General features: G+C 53.6%; 7 protein-coding genes across 7 annotated transcripts; 4 read left to right on the top strand and 3 right to left on the bottom strand.

The window, feature by feature from the left end:
* Window positions 1-300: 300 nt before the first annotated feature.
* CABS01_11146 (ubiquitin carboxyl-terminal hydrolase, family 1) lies at window positions 301-1,092 on the top strand (the record flags this gene model as incomplete). Its single annotated transcript, XM_060544501.1, has 2 exons — window positions 301-652; window positions 719-1,092. 2 exons carry the CDS (start codon window positions 301-303, stop codon window positions 1,090-1,092), a joined length of 726 nt encoding a protein of 241 aa, XP_060397749.1.
* Window positions 1,093-1,227: 135 nt separating this feature from the next.
* Window positions 1,228-3,075, bottom strand: CABS01_11145 (metallopeptidase family M24; the record flags this gene model as incomplete). Its single annotated transcript, XM_060544500.1, has 4 exons — window positions 1,228-1,327; window positions 1,387-1,865; window positions 1,924-2,560; window positions 2,645-3,075. The coding sequence occupies 4 exons, from the start codon at window positions 3,073-3,075 to the stop codon at window positions 1,228-1,230; spliced, it is 1,647 nt and encodes a 548-aa protein (XP_060397748.1).
* Window positions 3,076-4,654: 1,579 nt separating this feature from the next.
* On the top strand, window positions 4,655-4,873 carry CABS01_11144 (uncharacterized protein; the record flags this gene model as incomplete). The annotated part of the gene is made up of 1 exon (XM_060544499.1): window positions 4,655-4,873. The coding sequence occupies one exon, from the start codon at window positions 4,655-4,657 to the stop codon at window positions 4,871-4,873; it is 219 nt and encodes a 72-aa protein (XP_060397747.1).
* A 2,817-nt stretch (window positions 4,874-7,690) lies between these two features.
* On the top strand, window positions 7,691-9,832 carry CABS01_11143 (uncharacterized protein; the record flags this gene model as incomplete). The annotated part of the gene is made up of 5 exons (XM_060544498.1): window positions 7,691-7,716; window positions 7,780-7,869; window positions 7,927-8,660; window positions 8,729-9,028; window positions 9,099-9,832. The coding sequence occupies 5 exons, from the start codon at window positions 7,691-7,693 to the stop codon at window positions 9,830-9,832; spliced, it is 1,884 nt and encodes a 627-aa protein (XP_060397746.1).
* Window positions 9,833-10,753: 921 nt separating this feature from the next.
* Window positions 10,754-12,570, bottom strand: CABS01_11142 (uncharacterized protein; the record flags this gene model as incomplete). Its single annotated transcript, XM_060544497.1, has 5 exons — window positions 10,754-11,413; window positions 11,466-11,730; window positions 11,790-12,001; window positions 12,057-12,336; window positions 12,404-12,570. 5 exons carry the CDS (start codon window positions 12,568-12,570, stop codon window positions 10,754-10,756), a joined length of 1,584 nt encoding a protein of 527 aa, XP_060397745.1.
* A 2,511-nt stretch (window positions 12,571-15,081) lies between these two features.
* CABS01_11141 (uncharacterized protein) lies at window positions 15,082-17,146 on the top strand (the record flags this gene model as incomplete). The annotated part of the gene is made up of 3 exons (XM_060544496.1): window positions 15,082-15,468; window positions 15,527-15,638; window positions 15,690-17,146. 3 exons carry the CDS (start codon window positions 15,082-15,084, stop codon window positions 17,144-17,146), a joined length of 1,956 nt encoding a protein of 651 aa, XP_060397744.1.
* Window positions 17,147-17,527: 381 nt separating this feature from the next.
* Window positions 17,528-18,453, bottom strand: CABS01_11140 (peptidyl-prolyl cis-trans isomerase ssp-1; the record flags this gene model as incomplete). Its single annotated transcript, XM_060544495.1, has 4 exons — window positions 17,528-17,537; window positions 17,613-17,869; window positions 17,941-18,207; window positions 18,451-18,453. The coding sequence occupies 4 exons, from the start codon at window positions 18,451-18,453 to the stop codon at window positions 17,528-17,530; spliced, it is 537 nt and encodes a 178-aa protein (XP_060397743.1).
* Between the last annotated feature and the right edge of the window lie 1,821 nt (window positions 18,454-20,274).

The following is a 20,274-nucleotide window of genomic DNA, read 5'->3' as shown; positions in this document are numbered from 1 at the left end:
CGCTCAGTCAGCCACCACCGCTAGCTTGGTAACCCGTGCGGGTACCTGTAGAAGCGAAACCTCACCTCAATTACACCCCTGTCTCTCATCCTCTCCCTCATCTCAAATATCTGGTTGGTACTCACTTCATCTCAACTTTTCGGATCGATCAGAGTATCAATTGTAAAAAGGCGAACAATCCATGATTCAATCTCATCCATTTTAATGATCATCATCCCACTACTGATACTAATCTCAAGCCTCTTCGCAACAACCCAAACCTGCCCAAACCACTCGTCCCTCCACGCCCTCACTCTCAAAATGCCCCAAACCTACAACAAAGCCTTCATCCCCCTCGAATCAAACCCTCAAGTCTTCAACGAACTCATCGCCGCCCTCGGCGCCTCACCTGACCTCCACTTCCAAGACGTCTTCGCCCTCGACGATCCGGCCTTCCTCCCACTCAAGATCCTCGCCCTCGTTCTCGTCTTCCCTACAACGCCAACCTATGAAGCGCGGCTGACGGCCGAGGACGCCGGCGCAAAGGACTGGATGGTGGAACACGACGAGGAGGACGAGGATGCGGTGTGGTTTAAGCAGACTATCAATAATGCCTGTGGTTTGTATGCTGTTTTGCATGCTTTGGCAAACGGCCGGGCCAAAGACTTTCTGAGTGAGTTGCCATGACTTTCCTCTCGACCCCTAACCAAAAGCCCCCAAAAAGACTGACAAGATTCAGCGCCGGGATCGTTGTTAGACAACCTCCTGTCCATCACAGCGCCCATGGACCCAGCCCAGGCCGCCATGGTGCTAGAAAGCTCAACAGAACTCGAGGATGCGTACGCTGCTATCGCGACAAAGGGCGACACGGCGGCACCGCAAAGCGCAGAGGACGAAGTCTACTTCCACTACATCTGCTTCGTCAAATCACCAGACACTGGCCACCTCTACGAGCTGGACGGAGATCGTAAAGGCCCGGTGGACAGAGGGATCCCAGACGAAGAGGAAAAGGTGGATCTCGGACCAAAATCTGTAGACATTGTCAGGAACTTCATTCAGCAAGGAGGAGACGATATTGGCTTCAGTCTCTTAGCCCTAACTGAAGGGGCATGAACAAGCACGTGCGTCTACGTGGAAAATCATTGTCGGGCATAGCCAGGTCCAACCAGCACGTTTTGGCCGAGGCATCACGGTGGGATTGTTATTCGGTCCTTTATTTTCTACGGCCGGGTCGTTCATGACGCCCCTTTAGCTCGCCTGGATAATCTTCTCCAATTCATCAGGGTCCTTGATGGTGGGCGTCAGGTTCTCACTGCCGTCCTTGGTGATGAGGATGTTGTCCTCAATTCTGCAAACAAATTAGCAAACCTATACAACTGAGAGCACCGGGATCAGGGCCTAACTCACCTCACACCACCAACATCCCAGTACTTGTCCAGGACGGCTTGGTCAATGAACTTGGAGTGAACGGGGTCCTTGAGGTACGGCTCAATGATGAAGCTGCAGAAGTAGATACCCGGCTCGACAGTCACGATGCTGCCGGCAGGGATCTGGCCTCTGACACGCAGGTACCGGAACATGGGGTCTGTATCGGCGTAGTTGGGGTTGCCACCGACGTCGTGGGTGTCCATGCCCAGGTAATGGCCGAGGCCGTGGGGGAAGAAAGCGACACTTGTCCTGCTCTTGAGGATCTCGTCCTTGTCTCCCTTGAGAATGCCGATAGCGTGGAGGCCATCGATGGCAATCTTGTGCGCCAGCAGATGAATGTCATCCCAGACGACGCCCTCCTTCAATGCAGCAGTTGTCTCGAGCTGCATCTTCAATACGGTGTCGTAGATTTGACGGGACTCCTTACTGAACTTGCCGGAAATGGGGAATGTGCGGGTCTAGTCAATATTAGTTGCGCGTTTATAGAGGCACTGTGATGCTAGACACTTTACTCACAATGTCAGATGCGTAGCAGTTCCATTCCGTGCCAGCATCAAGAAGAAGGTTCAGCTTTCCTTCCAGAGGCGCATCGTTGGCGACATAGTGCAGAGTGGCAGCTGCGCGACCTCCAGCAAAGATGCCGTGGTAAGCCTGGTTTTTGGCACCATTCGCGACGCTGTGCTGCAGGAACAAGGCCTCCAGTTCCCTCTCGTTCTTGGCATTCTTGACAGCCTTGACGACGGCATGGTGACCAATTGTCGAGACATGGTTGGCCTTTCTGGTGAGGGCAACCTCGTAGTCGTCCTTGACCACACGGCAGCGCTCAATGGCATCTTTGAGAACGCTAAAGTTCTTGTCGTCGAACTCGAGGAAAGTGATGTTGTCGAGAACCTGGTCTTGGATGGCAAAGACGGTGTTTTTGGAGCCCTTGCCCAGCCGTGCAAGCTCGGCATTAACGTCTGTGGTGTACTTCACATCGTCGATATCGTAGAGTTCCTTGGCCTCGGCGGCGCTGACGGGCAGACCAGACCAGATGACGCTATCGGGATCGATAGGGGGGATGAAGAGAGTCGACTTGTTTGTCGCAAGATCGAAAACGTAGTGGCAGTCGGCGAGAGGGCAGCCGGTCAGGTAGTAGAAGTAGCGGCGCTGTCTTTGCGATGGGTGTCAGGCATAATTGAACAGATAAGGTAGGTAGCGATGGGCCAAAGGTTAAGATAGACGCTAGAGACGATACCTGAAGGGCTCGGGCTCGTCATTGTCCTCGAGCATCTTGGTCATGCGACCCTCGACATAGAGAACACCAGAGGCGTTTGGGACCTTGGACTTGACATAGTCGGCGACGCGGAGGGCATGCTTCTTGGCGGGGTACTTGCCCTTGAGCACCGTCTCATAGTCTTGAGCCATGGTGGCGGTGGGTGTGGCGGAGAAGAGCCGCCTTGGTGAGGTCTGGAAGGGAGCTGCTTTGCGATGCGACGGGGAAGCTTGCGGCGATCTGCCAAGGCGTCTGGGTGCTGCGGCGGTTGATAGCTGTTGGAATCGGAGTTGACCGATGAGGCTCCTTGCTGCTTGTAGTGGTGGTGGTGATGGTGGTAGTGTTGGTGGTACAAACTTGGATCGGAGAGCAAGAATGTTGCGTGCTGACCGAGTAGATGTTCTGGTCAACATGAAGTGAGTCCGGCCGGCCGTCACACCCGACGATTCTGCCTTTGTGGAGGGGTCAGGAACTCTGGAATTCAGACGAAGGAGGGGCACTGAGCAGTCAGCAGCACTGTAAGCCGAGTTTAGGCGCAAAAGTACCTCAATATGATATGAGGTGAGGTGCTGAGAAGCGGGACAACGATAGCTGTAAGGCACCTTAGTGACGAATCAGAGCTCTCGGACGCGTCGGATGAGGAAGCTGGTTTGCGCCAACGGGCCCTGAATGGGGTCGAATTTCTTGAAAGCTCGACGCCTTTCCCACCACGGCGGACGAGAGCAACAGTGCAATCTCGAGACTTGCGTTACGTACTCACACGGTGCTCGGATGGCTCCACTTCCCTCGGCACATTATGTAAGGTAAGCCGATCTTGCCCGACACTGGCAGAAACCTGAGACCTCTTTCTGGCAGCTGGCACAAAGAGTACGGACTTGAGTACGTACATGGGTAAGGTTAACGCTTAGTAACCCTACCTCAAGCCAACGAAGCTCGGGAGAAGAAGGCGCGAGACGGTCGGTACCTTAGGTTCACGATATAACCGCAATACCTCAGGCCGTTTGTTCCATTTGTTTCCCCAACTCCAATGCAAACTTCTGACGTACAACAACTTCGAGCTTCTCCAAGACTCCAACCCGCCCTCCACCTGTTCACATATCATGTTCATGGATGTCTAGTGCCCGCATCCACAACCCGTTCGCGATTGTCCTCATTAATCCCTTTTTGGCTTCCCTCGTGGCACTGGAATCTGAACCCCTTCACTGGAACCCCTTCGCCGAGGCGGCTCAACCAAAAAGCAACGACGATACAGCTTGCCCCTCCAAACTTTTATGCACATGGACCGCCATTGACGTTTCATGGGTCATGCGACGCTGAATGCTCAAGGATCTAGATATAAACACCCCAAGCAACGCTTGCACCGGGTTGTCTTGTCTAGGTCGAATGATTCTTACAAACATCGAATCCCTTCAGATGGCATTCAGTTTTCGACCAAGAACTCGGGCTGGCCGACCCCTCCCCTGCTGACCACGACCATCAGTCTGCTTTGCACATGAAGGAGCCGTCACTGTACTGTTTCAACTGCGGCCTGCATCCTCTTCGCAGCTAGACCAATCAAGACCAACTGCAGTAAACCAGTACTGGCTTCCATCACCACACCAAGGATCGCCTCCCCTGGACCTCATAACCTCGTTTCTCCAAACTTCCAGTTCTCCCCCCTCGGCCGGGGTGACTGCGTGACGTACAGAGTACATACAACAAAGGACTGTCTATCTAGCGTCTCTTTTTCTTTTGCTCCAGCGAAAGGGTTGCGTCGCTTCAGGCGAGTAAATCCTCCCGAAGCCACCCCCCGCCAACCTGCACAACCAAGAGACTCAGATATCCGGCTAGCCAAACAGGGCAGAGACCGGCACGGCGAAGCAACGACATTTGTCAATTTCCAGAACCAACACCTATCTAGCTGCTGTTGTTATTGCACTGCCCCCTTCATCAAGAATAACAGGCCAAGACTTGCCATTTCACCGCAATAACATTCGCGACATCAGCCATCAGATGATGCCCAAAAAGCCCACAAGAGCTACGCCTAAAGTTTCGTTCCACATTAGCTGGCCTGGTCGTGATGAAGGCCGCGGAAAGTGTCCGACAATCCATCGCCTTCGTAGCCTGCCTCCACTGTCTTGGCCAATACAGAGGGGCATCGATGGATGCCATCCCGCAGAGAACGAGCATCCACCTGGATGGGCTCAGTCCAACATCCCAACATGCGACTGATTACTGATTTGCTCAGAGCCTCACACGACGTTACAGCAACTCCACCACAGGTCCTTTCTGCTTCTCCAACGTCAGTGCTTTCTTCCCCGATCTTGGCCGTCAACCCACAAAATCCCCAGGGGGAATTACTGGACCTGTGTTTGTCCACTGGTAATTGAACAATGGGCCAAGAAACCCCCCAGTCGAGCCACTAAATAATCAACCCGAGTCAAGTCTGAACGTCCGTCTTAGTCACTGGATCCTGGCATACCCAGGTCCTGCCACCGACCTTTCAGATACCACCCCGGAACTATTGTCCCAGCAGTACAGATACCGTTCGCGCCCAAGATGTTGCGAGGCTCGGGAGATAGAAGAGACATGAATATGTGACAGCAAATCGAGCATAAATTGTTTGGCGTAAAGGACGCGAAGCCGACGAACGAGTGGTTATTGCGTACACCGTCAACGAGCAGCAGACCCTTGCAAAATTCGAATGTCACGGAGCAACCTGGCGCCTGGGTTGGTTACTCCGTAAACCTACAGATAAGAGGTGGCATTCTGTGACCCGTCACCCAGGAAGTCTCGTCTTCTGGGGACCCTATCTGAACCCACCGGCTTGCCCAGCCTCTGTCGTCAAAATCTTCTGGCATGCCACGAGCCCAAGGCGCAGAGCACACGACCTGCTTCAGATCCATCCGGCCATATGAAGAACCGAGAATTCGCTGCGAAGCAAAAATGGCTCTGGTGCTGATCTGCTTTCCCGAAACATGCAGAGGTACCTAGCCATCACGGAGGCAAAGACAGACAAGCGCCTTGGTACGTCCGTAATACGCGAACAATCCCAATGAGGTTGGTAGGTGGCGGGCTGTGGGCAAGCAGCTAGATACATCTGAATACGGGCATTATTCGTCAGTATTCGAAGCGTCTCGTTCTACCCTCGAACATCTCGGGCCAAACCCCGACGCCCAGGGTTGGACGCTGCCGTATGCCGGCCAACATTCTTGGGTTCATGGATGGCGCCTACGAACCGAATCAGGCATTCCGATCCCGTAGGGCTCGAGGTCCATCACTCAAGTACGGCCTACCATGCTCGGCTTTTATTCGTTCGCGGAGCCAGCAATCTTCCATAGTACGCCAGTTCAGTCAACCGTCTGATACAGTCTCGAAATTAGCGCTTCCATGGCCCACCTCCTATGGCCCCGTTCCGAATTCAAAATTGCTTCCGTCCAATACGATACGTGACCGAAGAGGGTATCGAATCCTTGACATCTCCATTGTACGGTCTTTTAATCTTCCAACACTCTACCCCGCAAGGAACCCCGACCGCCACGCCCGTCCCCCGGCTACCCTCCGCTCCCGTTATTTTTGCTCGCCCGCACGTCTGCAGCTTATTTAGGCGTCTTGGGGCTCGGCAGTCCGCCTGGTGTCGGTCCGATAAGGCCATTTCTCTTTACGGTTCTCTCAAATGAGAGGGAGGCGGTCTCGAAGCCTGGTCAGCAGCCCAATCACGACTTTCAATCGACGTGGGTCTGTTCTCACACTGCTTGCAAGCTGCCCTCCCTCTTTTCTCCCGACATGACGTAGGACAAGCCTTGCTGGGAAAAATCCCACGGCAGCCAGGATACGGGGGTACGATGCCGGACATGGATCAGAGGCAGCCCGCCTCTTTGCGCGAAAAAGGCTGGTTTTGCCTTCTTCAATATGACAGTACAGTCTCGATGTCGCTTACCGCTCAAATCAACATTGCGCTGCGCAGCTCAAACTTAGCTTAGAGCAAATGCGCGTAGCCCCAATCCCAAGACATGTCAAGATGCTCCAAGCTCACTCAAGCCTTTCGGCCTGTCCCCTATATCTTTCTCGGCGATGGACTATGTGGATAATAAGCAACGCGAAGCCTCGACGATCGAGCTTGAAGTCTTTTGTCCTTACCTCCTGTCTCTGCTTCCCCGCGCTTGGCCGGCTGGGATGATTGCGTGGCGCTCCATGGCGGCCAAAAAGTCAATGAATGCGCCAAGCGCTTGGCTCTCACGATCACTTCTCAGTATTGCGGGACGCGTGTGACTGGATGAACGACTCAGATGCCTCAAATCTTTCTGCACGTTACATTGCGAGGCACTAATACGCGACACCGACAAGGGACCTGCGCATGTGTCACCTGGACAGTAACTATTCCCTTCCTACGTCTCCCTTGGATGTGTTATCCCGGAGAGAGCCCACTTGTACTCCGTACAAACCCGTCAATTCGTCGGCGCTCTCACCCCTGGTGGAAAACAAACCACCGCCGGCGCAAGCTGTAGGCAGAGCAAAAAGCAACATCTACGGATACAAACCGCCAAGCTCTACCACGACAGGGTTTTAGCACCAGAGAGCCCATGCCCAGACCAACAATGCGAGTCCAAAGGCTAGACTCGAGCGGATTCTCCCTCCTCGCGTGGGGCAAGGCAGTATAGGAACTTGATTACCTTGCCGAGCTCGACCAGTCCCTTCACGTTCCTGTAGAACCAAAACTCCAGAGAACTGAAGTTTATGGGGTGTGTGCGGAGACGCCAAGGAGACAACTGCTCGAGTTTCTGGTACAGGATCATCGGCTGTTTTCGTCTGGTACCATGGGGTCGGTCTTGCCTCTCACGCCTCTATAAAGATCCACAGCTGCCCATGCGACGGTGCCATGTTGTCCATTCACTCTGGCTTGTCCTGTACGCGCGCCGAGCTTCCATTAATTTGTGAAGCCATCTCAGACGTTGTCACACGTCAGAAGCTCATTGTGTCGAAAACAGTCAACAGATCCAATCAATAGTCAAAACCAGATACGATACAGTATACTCGCCCATCGCCAGTATGGCTGATAAGATTCACCCAGAGGGGTAAGCTCTTCTCGCCAGTATTCCAGCCTTCCGAACTTTCTACTAACACAGATAACTCTCTAGCGAAAAGGTCGCCGATGTCTCTGGACATCATGAAGAGCGTGGCACTCACCAGCCCGACCCAGTTGAGCTCAGCCGCAACATCGAAGCAAAGTAAGTTGTCTTACACTTGTACGCGCCGAACCAAACCATGCCTGACCATGCATGCAGGATCAAGAATCCTCTCGAGGGAATCCCATACAACCAGCTCATGCGCGATGTCGACGCCTTTTGCACTGAGCACGGACTACAGGAGGAGGTTGCCGTGTTCCGCAAGGGCGCACTGGTAGCTCAAGATCCAGAAGGCTATGAGACTCTCACCGGCAGTGAAGCTCTCGACGAGGCTGAAATTACAGCTTTGCGAGAGGAAGTCACCCACAAGTGGCGTTTGCCCAAGAAGCTCTACTTGACCATCATCACTTGCTCAATCGGCGCTGCCGTTCAAGGATGGGATCAGACTGGCACCAACGGCGCCAACATTTTCTTCCCCGAGGAATACGGCATTGCAACCAGCAGCACCAGAGACCGTCTCATCCTCGGCCTAGTCAACGCTGGCCCTTACATTGGTAGCGCTCTCTGCGGTTGCTGGCTGTCTGACCCTCTCAACCACTACTTTGGCCGTCGCGGTGTCATCTTCTTCTCGGCTCACTTCTGTATCTGGCCTCTCATCGGTTCCGCTTTCAGCCACAACTGGCAACAACAACTCGCTAACCGTCTTCTCATGGGAATTGGTATGGGCGCGAAGGCCTCGACCGTACCCATCTACGCTGCCGAAAACTCTCCGCCATCGATTCGTGGCGCCCTGGTCATGTCATGGCAAATGTGGACGGCGTTCGGCATTGCACTGGGAACTGCCTTCAACCTGGCAGTCTACTACGCCAAGTACAACTGGCGTCTGATGCTCGGTATGCATACTTACATCACTTAAAGACTTCACATGAAAGCCAGGATCACTAATTCGTTCGACTCGCAGGCGCTCCTTTCCTCCCCGCCGTTCCCTTGCTCTGCTTAATCTACCTCTGCCCTGAATCTCCCCGTTGGCTCATGAAGAAGGGTCGTTACCGCGATGCTTGGAAGTCCATGATCCAGCTCCGACATAACAACATCCAATGCGCTCGTGATATGTACGCTATTCACGCCCAGCTGCAGCTTGAGAGTCAAGTCCTGGGCAAAAGCAACTATGCTAGCCGCTTTATGGAACTCTTCACCATTCCTCGCGTGCGCCGCGCCAACTTGGCTGCTTTCACCGTCATGATTGCCCAGCAGATGTGTGGTATGTGAAAATAACGTGTCGTACACCCCTCCGTGGACGGAGCAGTATCTGACAATATTGTGCAATGCAGGTATCAATATCATTGCCTTCTACTCGACAACTATTTTCAAGGATGCCAACATGGGCGATTTCCAGGCTCTGCTCGGTTCATTCGGTTTCGGAATGGTCAATTGGCTCTTTGCCTTCCCTGCATTCTGGACCATTGACACCTTTGGCCGAAGATCCCTGCTTCTGTTCACCTTCCCTCAGATGACTTGGACTTTGTTGGCCGCTGGTCTTTGCACGTTGATTGCGCCCGGTGTAACTCGCACTGCTCTGGTATCTCTCTTCGTCTACCTTTTCGGCGCCTTCTACTCGCCTGGTGAGGGTCCTGTACCCTTTACCTACTCTGCCGAGGTCTACCCCCTCTCTCATCGTGAGATGGGTATGGGTTTCGCCGTGGCCACTTGCCTGTTCTGGGCCGCCATTTTGGGAATGACTTTCCCGTTCATTCTCGACAGACTCCACGTTGTTGGTGCCTTTGGTCTCTACGCTGGTTTCAACGTCGTTGCCTTCGTTATGATCCTGTTCTGGGTCCCCGAGACCAAGCAACGTACGCTGGAAGAGCTCGACTGGGTCTTTGCTCTGCCCACCGCCCGCTTTGCGCACTACCAGGTCACCAAGGCGATTCCCTACTTCTTCAAGCGCTGGGTCTTCTTCGACCGCAATGCTAAGCTGGAGCCTCTCTACACCTTCCAGCAACACCAGCGTGAGCAGCGCGCGGAGCGTGTCCCCAGCTCCGATGAAGAGAAAAAGAGCTACTAGGCTTGCCTTTTGCGGAGACTAGGCTATGCACACTAAGCGAAGCCTCGTCACACAACAATAATTGCTAGTGAAGGAAAGTTGGTTGGTTTGAGATATACCCAGACGGCGGATGAGAAAATGAACTTCACTTTCTTGCATGTCGATGATATTCGACGGCATAATTCCGGGTGGCACGGCCTACTTTGAGTTTTGAATTGATACCAACTTGAATATATTGCCATCTTTCGAGCCTACAGCTATCCCCTAACAGTTCCCACTGCCTATCCCGATGTGTTTATTATTTGCATTAGATGTGTCCATCATAGCTTCAATCCCTCTCGGCGGCGCAGGTGTGTAGTGCCTGTCATCACCAGGATAAGCCGTGTCCGCGCCTCTGGCTCTCCCCACGTACAGAGCTCTTCCACAACATTGTGTACCCGTACAAAAATCCGAAAACGATGGATCGAAAAATGCCAAGACACGGCGCTTGCAATTGCCGGTTTTCTCTTTGCGTTATATAATATATCCCCGCTGCCGCATGGCCCGATGCCCCAGGTACCGTTTTAGAGTCGTTGGGACGATATAAACTTTGACGTGGGTTCTTATTCCCGCCTTGGACTACTTCGTCTCTAAGCTCCCGATCTTGGCATTTGCGTCTTGGTGTGGAGTCAAATTGAGAGGGTCTGAAGGGGAACATGGAGTCGGTACCGAGTATTCTGCGGCATATTGAGATGGCCGATTGCTTCGGCTGCCATGACTCGGTCCTATGTCCAGGGAGAATGAGTTACCGGTATGTTGGGTCGATACTGTCTTCGGCTGGGATAAGACGAGTATCGAGTAATGATGAATGGAGCATGTATATGATGCATTATCACGACCCAGAAGAGTTGGGATGGATGCCAGACACCGTCAGATGACCTATCTCAAAATCCGACAATGACACTACCGCCCCCATCGCTCCAAAATCTCCCTCTTCCTCTCGCTCCTCAACCTCGCCTTGCCAGCATCAACCTTTTCAACCCTCTCCTTCAACTTCTCAACCTCCTGTCCCAAAACGGCGATAGACGCCTCAATCCCCTCATCCACAAGCCTCACATGCCCAAACGGACTCTCGGCCAGCAGACTATCCCGCAACAACTGGATCGCGAGCTTCGAATCCGCAAGCTGCGTCGCGGCGGTACCCTCCAGCGTCTCCTGTGCATTCCTTGCCACATCGCGGGCTTTCGTCTGCCGCTCGGCCAAGGTAGCGGCTAACACGGCCGTTTGGCCCGCGCCGTCGGTCACGTCTTCGGGGAAGGCGATGGCGAGGGAGCGAAGGAGGGTTTCGAGGGGTGGTTCGTCAAAGGCCGAGGAGCGGCGGCGACGGTTGCTGGCGGCGTCGCGGGTGGGTGATCTTCCGGGGTTTGTGTTGTTGCGGCGGCGGACGGGGGAGACGAGGTCCTGCATCGGCGTCTTCTTCTTTGGCGTCGCGGCTGGAGTGGAGAGTTCTGCGCGGGCCGTGGTGAGGAGGCTTGATGTTGCTGTTTTGTGGGATTGGTAGGCTTCTATGCGGGTGGAGAGACGGTCCATGTGGTCGAGGAGGTAATCTAGGCACTCGTCGATCTGGGCGTGTCAGTACATGCAATGTTGGTCATGGGGTTGGGTTGAAACTTACGTAGATGACTGCAGCGGCGGAGCGGCGCAGAGACTGTCCGTTCTTGCTCGATAGCGACTTCAGAGCCGGCTCGAGGTGTTGCTGCTCCACCGACATCTGAGCTACGGGAAGGATCTCTGCGTAGAGAGACTCTAGTTCCTCCTGGGAGGTTTTGACGTCGTCTGAAGGGTGTGATGTCACGCCGTTCTGATGGGCGGAGCTAAGTGCTTCGAGGTAGAGTCTATCCAGCTTTGTGCGTACCGTTTCGACGGTGTATTTGATCAATCTACGCCAGGCGTGTAAGTCATGGTGTCTTTGGGAACTGTGGGTGAGGCGAGCGCATACCTCATGCAGATTTCGCGAAGCTTTTCTACGTTTTCACGGTCTTCGGGATCCTCAGTCTCGAGTTCAAGCCCCAGCTTGCGAAGACTCGAAAGAAGCTTGTCATCGGAGTGAAGCAAGCTATCTAAAGTCTGCTGGAGGCCGTTGCCAGAAACCTTGGTTTGCTGTTCGAGGTCCGACGCCTTGTACTCTAGACTCTGAGACAGCTCCTCGACCTTTGAGTCTCATGTCAGCAAAGTGACTTCCGGTAACGGGAGCAACACAACTCACCGTGGTCATCATCTTCCTAGCCTCAGCATCATGCTTCTGGTTTCGTTGGAAGACGAGATCGGAGCGAGCCTCCTCGACCCTGGAATGGGTCTTGACCAGCTTCGACAGGGCATCCTGCTGCTGCTTCAAGGTCTCGGTCTGCTTGACAATGGCAGCAGTCGACCGGTTGAGCTCCTCAATGGCAGTCTGTATCTCGCGTTCGCTTACAGCTTGAACAGCAGCTAAATCCTGCGACTCAACCAACTTGTCGATCTGACCGGATCTGTCCAGGGCTGTATACCTACCGACCCCATGTTGATTAGCCATAGGCACGTAACTGAGCGCGTGATACTCGTGATAGCACTTACAAGGCTAGTTCATCTCTGGACAGCAGATTCTCGGGGCCAAGGTGAAGGCGGGCCCATTCGGTAAAGGCAGTTCCGTGCTCTGGGTCATCGAGGGCCGCCTGAAGGGTGTGTCTGTCAATGGCGATACCGTAGCTTCGTACAATGTTTTCCAGCTTTGAGACATCCATAGCGGCGAGCAGACACCTTAATTGGAAGGTGGCTAGTCCTGAAGGATTTCTTTGAGGTTGTAAGGGTGGTTGAACAGAGGGGGCCAGAAATGGTATGCCCCTCTTTCCGTAGGACTTGGTGTTCAACAACCAACGACTTATGAATTAAGGTGCTGCTGCACGTGGACAGAGTTCCAAATCAACCAAAGACGGGACAAGCCTTGGGGTCTGACTGATGATGCCTGTCGCCCCCGAACTTGACGCGGATTCGAAGAATGGAGAGGAACCAAGGTGTGGCCACGATGGAAAGGTGTGAAGAAACGGGGTCGGAAGTTCGTTTCCTAAAAGGGAACGGCTGTAGCAAGCACACACGGAATGCGGTTGTCCAATGACGGAAGACGGCTGAGGTTTGTGGTTTGGTCCACAGATGGCATGGTAACAGAGGCCAGCGGAGGGGAGACAAAAACGTCTAAAGGTTCCGGGGTATTTTGGCTTCCGTTGGGTGTAGCCAAGTCACGACGTCTTGACGCAGCACACACGGCCGTTGTTGGTGCAAGCGGGCGGTAAAGTCGGAGAGGTTGTGTTGGTATTGTACACAAGAGTGTAGATAGTGAAGCCGTGTCGTCTCGGCTCGGGCTGCTATTTTCCTTTTTCCCTTCAGGCTTGGACTCGATTAAAGGGGATGATCCGTTCGTCTGTTCGTATACTATGATATGGGAGCCGAGAGCAAATGAAGGACAACTCAAACCGAACAGGTGAGATGAATTGATCAAGGCCAAGAGGAGAACATAAGTGAGAGGTTCATCAAAGTGACGAATGAGTTGAGTGAGTGAGTGAGTGTCCAATGCAATGAATGAGGTGAGGTGAGGTGCAAACAGAAACAAAAGGAAGCCCACCGAGAGAGAAGGTCGACTAGTCCAAAACCAGATAGACCCCCACCAAAAGGTCAAGCTGACCAACCATATACCGCAGACGAGCAGCCTCCCGTCTGCACGGGTCCTAGAGCGGTCCGTCGACGCCTGCAGCGGCCCCATCCAATATCATGCTGAGTACGTACCTTGCAGCATCGGTGATACGGCCGATAGACTTACACGACGTCCCCTTCCCACCACTTCCCTTCAATAACCAACGACCAACAACAAGCTGCCCTGTTCAGCGATCCGTCACTCAATCAAAAGAAGTGTGGGTGCTAGACTGGAGACACGCATCTTGCGGAACAACGACCACGACCATAGTCCCGGCAGCTTTCCGTCACAGCTCTGTTCAGACATCCCCAAATGGTTCCGGGAGTGTCAAGGAAGACCGGCTTGATCTGTGTCATCTTCAACCTACCCAGTAAGCGACGTCTGTTTTCTGCAAGAAACCATACATCTTTACAGAGAGTCGTATTGACGTAGGCACACAATCAGCATCTTCAAAGCAGGTCTGACCTATTCTGGATATCGTTTGCAGCACACGCCGCTTTGCCGTCAGTCCGCCCCTCCCCGCCTGGAAGGGTGCAGCTTGCATCTCTCAGGACAGACATCAACAAGGACGGGAGATGTCTTGAGCGTCCCGTTGCATCTTGTCACTTTTGGCATCTGCCACACACACATGCTGTCACTTTTGGCATGAGGGCTATTACCCATCGGATGAGCAGCGAGCCGACCATCGGGCTGCCAGATATGGGCTTCCAGACTTCCGGCACGGTCCGGACGGAGGGGTCATTGGAGGGTCTTCTTCGAAGATATGCAATTAACCCTGCTACGATATCTCGGAAAGCCAATTCAAACAGGCCTGATCGCTTTCCGGTGAAGCCCTGCCGCAAAATGTGATGCATCGACTCAGCATCTCTATCACCAACAGAACGAGATCGATGGACCAACCGCATATCTTGGCCACTCGTACCTCGGACTCTTGGATCCGTTCCACACTAGCAACAAAAACATCTTTGGGATGATTCTGCTTTCTCCCATTTGTTCAGAGTTGCTGGACTTGCCACTAGGACCTGTCGACAAGGACGCTCCCGGGCCTATCGTGCGTTCATCCAGCGTTTGTGAAGCCATCCACAACCATGGAATACCGGGTGGGCCCCGCACACTTCACCTTCCGCCGGACCCCATCCGCCTTCATGTTCACCTTCAACTTCACCTTCTGACTTCTCCTCTTGGACCCCACTCGCTCTTCATTCACTAGAATGGGAATGGGGGCCGACTTCGTATTCTAGTACCCGTTCCGTGGCGAACCCAAAGACTGTCTTTCGTCGAGCTTCCCATACTGTTTTCTTCCCTTCTTCGTGGATATATACCGCTCGTGTACGACACTGGATGACGGGAACTGGGAAGCAAGAGCCTCTTTGTGCTTCCCTGTATCTTTACCAACTGCGGCCTTGTTTTCCACCTCGATTTACTTGTGGATCTGATTGCATTTGCTACTTGGGACTTCACCCTAGGGTAAAGTCAGAATCAAATCACTCTTGGACATATTGTCACACAACACCCTCCTGTTCACCCTGAGACCCGTCTCGTCTCGTCCTCCCCCCTCTACCACGACATGTTTACAAGAACCTCTGCTCGCTTCGAGCTTCTCTCCCAGATCCTCCAATGTCTCAGACTCAAAGTCAGACATTTGACAGACAATGTTCCCAGAGTCCGTTTGCCATTGCGAATGTTCAGGAGAGATACCGAAGAAAACAGCACCGACAGATGGGAACATTGCACCCGCCTCATACGCCAGCGGATGCGTGATATCTTCTGGGTCGGGGTGATTTACCTCGCTAGCGAATTGCTCATATGGAGTCTCTTCCTGGGTCTGTACGAAGTCCGACTTGACTACCTGTCACCCATCATTGGCATGGTTGTGGTGTTCTGTTTCATGTTCGCGATTTCATACCTTTGTCCGGAGTCAGAAAGCTTCTACCACCGCCACATCAAGTACAAGGTTTGTCCTTCACCTTTGTTCTCACCTCACCACTGTTCGCAAGTACTGACCTGGCCAGGTCGACTTCATCAATAGCAACTTGGGCATTGGCTTTCCGGTGCCCATCGTCATGATTACTAAGGATAGACTGCTTGGCGGTAAGGGCATTGGGAGGGTAATTGGAAACTTTGGTGAGTTCACCTTGACACTAAAAGTAATCTTTAACATTTCAAGACTGACAGACAAAGTGAACACAAACGTCGTCTTTTGGGTATTGATCTTCCTCCTTTCTTGGGGCATCCTTGCCGGGATACTCAGAATTCCAGCCTTTTCCCTTCGCGAATCTGAAAAGAGAAGCGACGATGACACCGAAGTCGACCAACCATGGCAGTCCGGCGGGCAAGACACTCCCATACCACGCATCCAGATGCCTCCTCCAACCCTCAGCCGCAGGCCCTCCGAGTCAACGACCCTGCACGGAACCACGATCAACGGATACCATACCGATAAGGAAGCGGGACTGGGTCCAGATTCGAGGACCGTCTCGGCTTACTTCACCGATAGTGACTGTCCGACCCCTGTCCCACCTCCGAGCTCACTGGGCCACTATCAAGATCGGACATCGCTTTCCAGCTCGCAGCAGCCCCAAGTCTCGAGCGGAGAGGGTACCCAAAGGTTTAGCTGGTTCAAGGAGTGCTACCCAATCGTTCTATCAATCTTGCTCCTACTCACCGTAGGCATCCCTGTCTCGTATGCCCTAGGCGATGACCGCATCCTCGATGGGTGCATGCTGTGGTTCACCTGGATCAGCAGCACAAGACTGCAGCGCAATTTTGGACGCAGCGACATCCTCTCCAGCGTACAAGGGCTCAAGATGACTATCACGACACTGCTTAACCCGGTCCTCCTGATGACCCTCGGCATGATAGCCTACACTCGTGCCAAAGCCGCTGCCACGGACACGCCCATTAATCAAACGATGTCCCAATTCTCGCGCGGTAGGACTCTCTCCCTCATCTGGACCTCAAAGGTATCGGGATCTTACCTCACGAGCGACTGGTTCGGTGCCGGCGACGCGGCCATCTCGATCCTCGAGGTCGGCTTCGTTGTCTGGGGGTTCAAGCTTTACGAGTGTCGGAAGCAAATCTGGTCTCGCGCCGGCGCAGCCGTGGTTGTTCTTTCGACTGTCTTTGCGGCACTCAACGTCTTTGTGTCCGTCCTGCTCGGCAGAGCGGTTGATCTCGGGCCTCGTGAGGCGCTCTCCTTTGCAGCGCGCTGCACAACGCTGGCACTGGCGCGACCTGCGATAGAGGCGGTCTATGGGAACGATGTCGTCACCGCGGCACTGGTGGTGAGCAACGGCATATTGGGACAGCTGATGTACCCGGCCATGCTGAGGAAGCTGGGATTTGACTCAGCTAGAGAGTCGCACATTGACGTGGACGAAGAAGAAGATGAGAGACCGAGAGACGATGCGCTTACCATTGGGGTAGGGACGGCGATTGGCATCAACGGCGCGGCCATGGGCGTCTCATATCTCTATGAGAGGAAGAGCCGGGCTGCGCCTTATGCTGCTCTCTCGATGACCGTGTTTGGCATCTTTACTGTCGTCTTCAGTGCGGTCGAACCGTTTACGACTACCTTGATGAAGCTTGCTGGCATGGGACCGGACAGAGTCCCATATGGTGAGGTATCTTGAGGTCCCTGGAGGTAGTTTGGCGCATGAAATCGGTGACCTGGAGCATGAAAGGCGGCGCTCTGGTTGATGTACGCAGCATAGCATAGCATGATTGTTCCATAGAAAAAGGGGCGGAGGGAGGCAAATTGTACTTGTGAGCTCGTGGGCTCTCTTCAGAAGCGCATTTGGTATTTTTTGATATACAGTTATGCCAGTGGCAAGCGCGTGATAGAAAACAATTTTGCAAAACAAATGTCATAAACGTCTGGCTGGCTCAGCTGGGCCAGCCGTGTCATGTCCACCGGCACTGAGCACTGGTTGACCTTTTTTTTTTTCCCTCCTTCTGTGAACCCCCTGCCTGCTTACGCGCGCATGATGCTGTTCGTCTCTACTCTGTCTCATTTACTCCAGTCTGTGATCCGGGTGGTTAGTGGAACTGTAAGTGGAATAGGGGGTTGCCAAAAGCAACAAAACTCGAATCACTCACCTCTCAATCAAGTGCAGGCCGCTCGCCGTCTCCACGACGCCGCTGATGTCACCGGGGTTAAGACCAAAGGCAGCTTCTTCAAACTCCCGTTGCATGTCACCCTTGCCGAAGTAGCCCAAGTCACCCCTCTTACGGGCACTGCTGCAGTCGGACTCGGTCAGGGCCAGCTCGCCGAGCGTGGTGGAACCGGACTTGATCTTGGCCTCGTGAGCCTTGATGATCTCGAGTGCGTCCTCCTTGGTGCGGGAAATTTCGGCCTATTTTGACAGGCGTTGTTAGCTGTCTGTACTCGGAAAATTGAAAACGTTTCGGTAGGTGGTTTGCGTACCTCTCTCCAGCTGGAAGGGCGCCGGCTGTCTTTGTGCTTGACCAGCAGGTGGGCAGCGCGGATCTTTCCCTCTGGCACAGGAACAGCCTGGGATCTTGCGCCGGCGCCAGCGCTGTGATGGGTGGCCATGTAGTGCTTCAGCTTCTCGGTGTCGGTTCCCGCAGGCGGCTCCCAGCGTGAGACCTTTTCGGCGGCATTGAAGTAGTAGGGCAGGTTCTTGGAGTTGGAGTGTCGCACTTCCCAGCCGGGGGGGAGACCGGTGTCAGCCTGGTGAGGATTTGTATTAGTCGTCTGCTAAGAATGGTATTGTCTTGGTTGGTAAGCCGCCGCCGCCAGGCTCTGTGGGAGGCGCAGAGAAAGGTCAACAGCAGAGCATGCGACGGCCCGGAGACGAGGCTGCGCGATAATGGGTGAAGCTGTGCACAAAGGAATCGAGCGGGGTCGGGTGTCGAGGGTGCAGAGAGGGAAAAGGCTCTGCTCCGGATACGAGATGTATCACTGCTTACTCACCATTGTTGCGCGTGAGTTTGTTTACGGGAGAGACGAGAAGAAGCTGTTGCGATAGCTGCGGGGAACGAAACTTCAGCGGCGGGAGAAGTTGGTGCAAGGAACGAAGCTGTCGTGGAGTAAGGTACTGAAGTGTAAGAAACGTGGAGTTGGCAGAGTAAGGAAGAGGAAGAGCAGCACGACGATGGAGGCGAGGAGGGTGGGCGTCGAGGTACAAATGTACTCGGAAAGGCAAGGTATACCGGGTAACGTAAAGGTACCTACGGCAGCCGAACGGAGGAGACAATGCCAAGGTACTCCGTAAGGTAAGGGAAAGTAAGGTAAAGTAGGTAATAGAAGGTAAAGGCAAGGTGCAGCTGGGGAAGAGCTGGGGTTTTGGCGATGCACCTAGCCAACGCAACTGGACGGGGGGAGGTTCTTCAGCTTGGCTCGAATGGATTGGGTGAGAGAGAGGATGACGTGCGGCTGCTGGGGTAACCACCAACGAGGCCTTGCTTCTATGCTGGGTGCGAAGCTACTACGTAGGTAATAATGGGGGGCCACAGCGGGAAGGAGGGGGAGCAAAAAGGCGCAAAAAAGTCAAGGTACGGGCCACAGTGGTGGGTTACCTAAGCCACCAGGAATATCTTTCATGCCACTTGAACGATGGATATCCGCTGTCGACGAGCGTTAGTGGGGAGTGGGGGGAGGGCTACGGGGGACCTGGTGACCTCTGACAGGGAACCAGGCCGGATAGGGACCTACTACGTACCTTAGAATTGGACTCGTGGACGCCGGGACGGGAGCCATCAAAAAAGTTGTGTCCCTGAAAGGCGGGGAACAGGGCGCTGGAGGGGGAAGCTGATCATCCCCCCCAGCGCATCGAAACTTGTGCCCTTATTGGTTCCATTCTGTTCCAGTTCCTGTCGAATCACGTGTAGCTATGGTCCCGTGCTCGTCTTGGTCAGCTTACAGAGTTTCACCTACCAGACCTTCTCTCCCGACCTTGGACGGGAAACTCGTCACACGTCTTATTCGATGCAAGGGTTTCCCGTCCCAGACCTGTCGATCCATCTTATCAAGCCGCAGTCTATCAGGTTTTCCTCGAGGGAAAGGAGGAATGGAGAATTGAAGAGATGTCATTCGTGAGATCTGAAAGTCTCAGGTTAGGCTAAGCGACAGTTGAGCCTTAATTTTCGACCAGCAACGAGTGCCCCTCATCTGCATGTAGAGCTTCTAAATGAGGCCTCCCCCCCATTGCCTGAAATATCTTTGGCCTCATCGAAAAGTCCAGTGAGAAAAGTGATCAGAAATCTGTCCAAACCTGTTTTAGGTTGCTCCGTGATAGGCCAACGTTGGCTCATCCTCATCGCTGCCTGCTATCAGTAGGTCTCGCGGTACCATGTGTGTAGCGTTCTTCTCGTTGAGGCCCTGTAGATCTCGGCTTTGCTATACGTTGGGGTACAGATAGTTCAGACATAGACATGATAACCTCAGATAGGGTAGCAAATGACCAGAACGCAAGCTTCCTTGTGAAAGCTTGCCTTGGGGGAGCTGGTCTTTGGCCCATCTTGATTCGAAGTAGTTCAGTACACTCGTAATCGAGTCCCAGTCTCTCATCTCAAACACCAAATATCAAGTAGTTAGGTCATAGAAAGTTGGCATAGCCCTATTAGTCACAAGAGGTGGCGGCCTCACTTCACTGGTATTACATTACAGTCAGGTTGGCATCTCGGATGAACCATGGCAGTAACTCACCGAAACATGTCTCGGTGAACCAGTGACCACAGCTCACCGAAATTCCATTCCACTCTGATTCACCGCCGCGGCCCCACCTTGCGCCTCCCG

The sequence above is a fragment of the Colletotrichum abscissum genome (assembly GCF_030869225.1).
Source record: "Colletotrichum abscissum strain IMI 504890 chromosome Unknown Scaffold_30.1, whole genome shotgun sequence".
Classification (NCBI taxonomy): domain Eukaryota; kingdom Fungi; phylum Ascomycota; class Sordariomycetes; order Glomerellales; family Glomerellaceae; genus Colletotrichum; species Colletotrichum abscissum.
The sequence above is the reverse complement of the archived record's forward strand: the minus strand, read 5'-3'. Positions and strand labels throughout refer to the sequence as shown.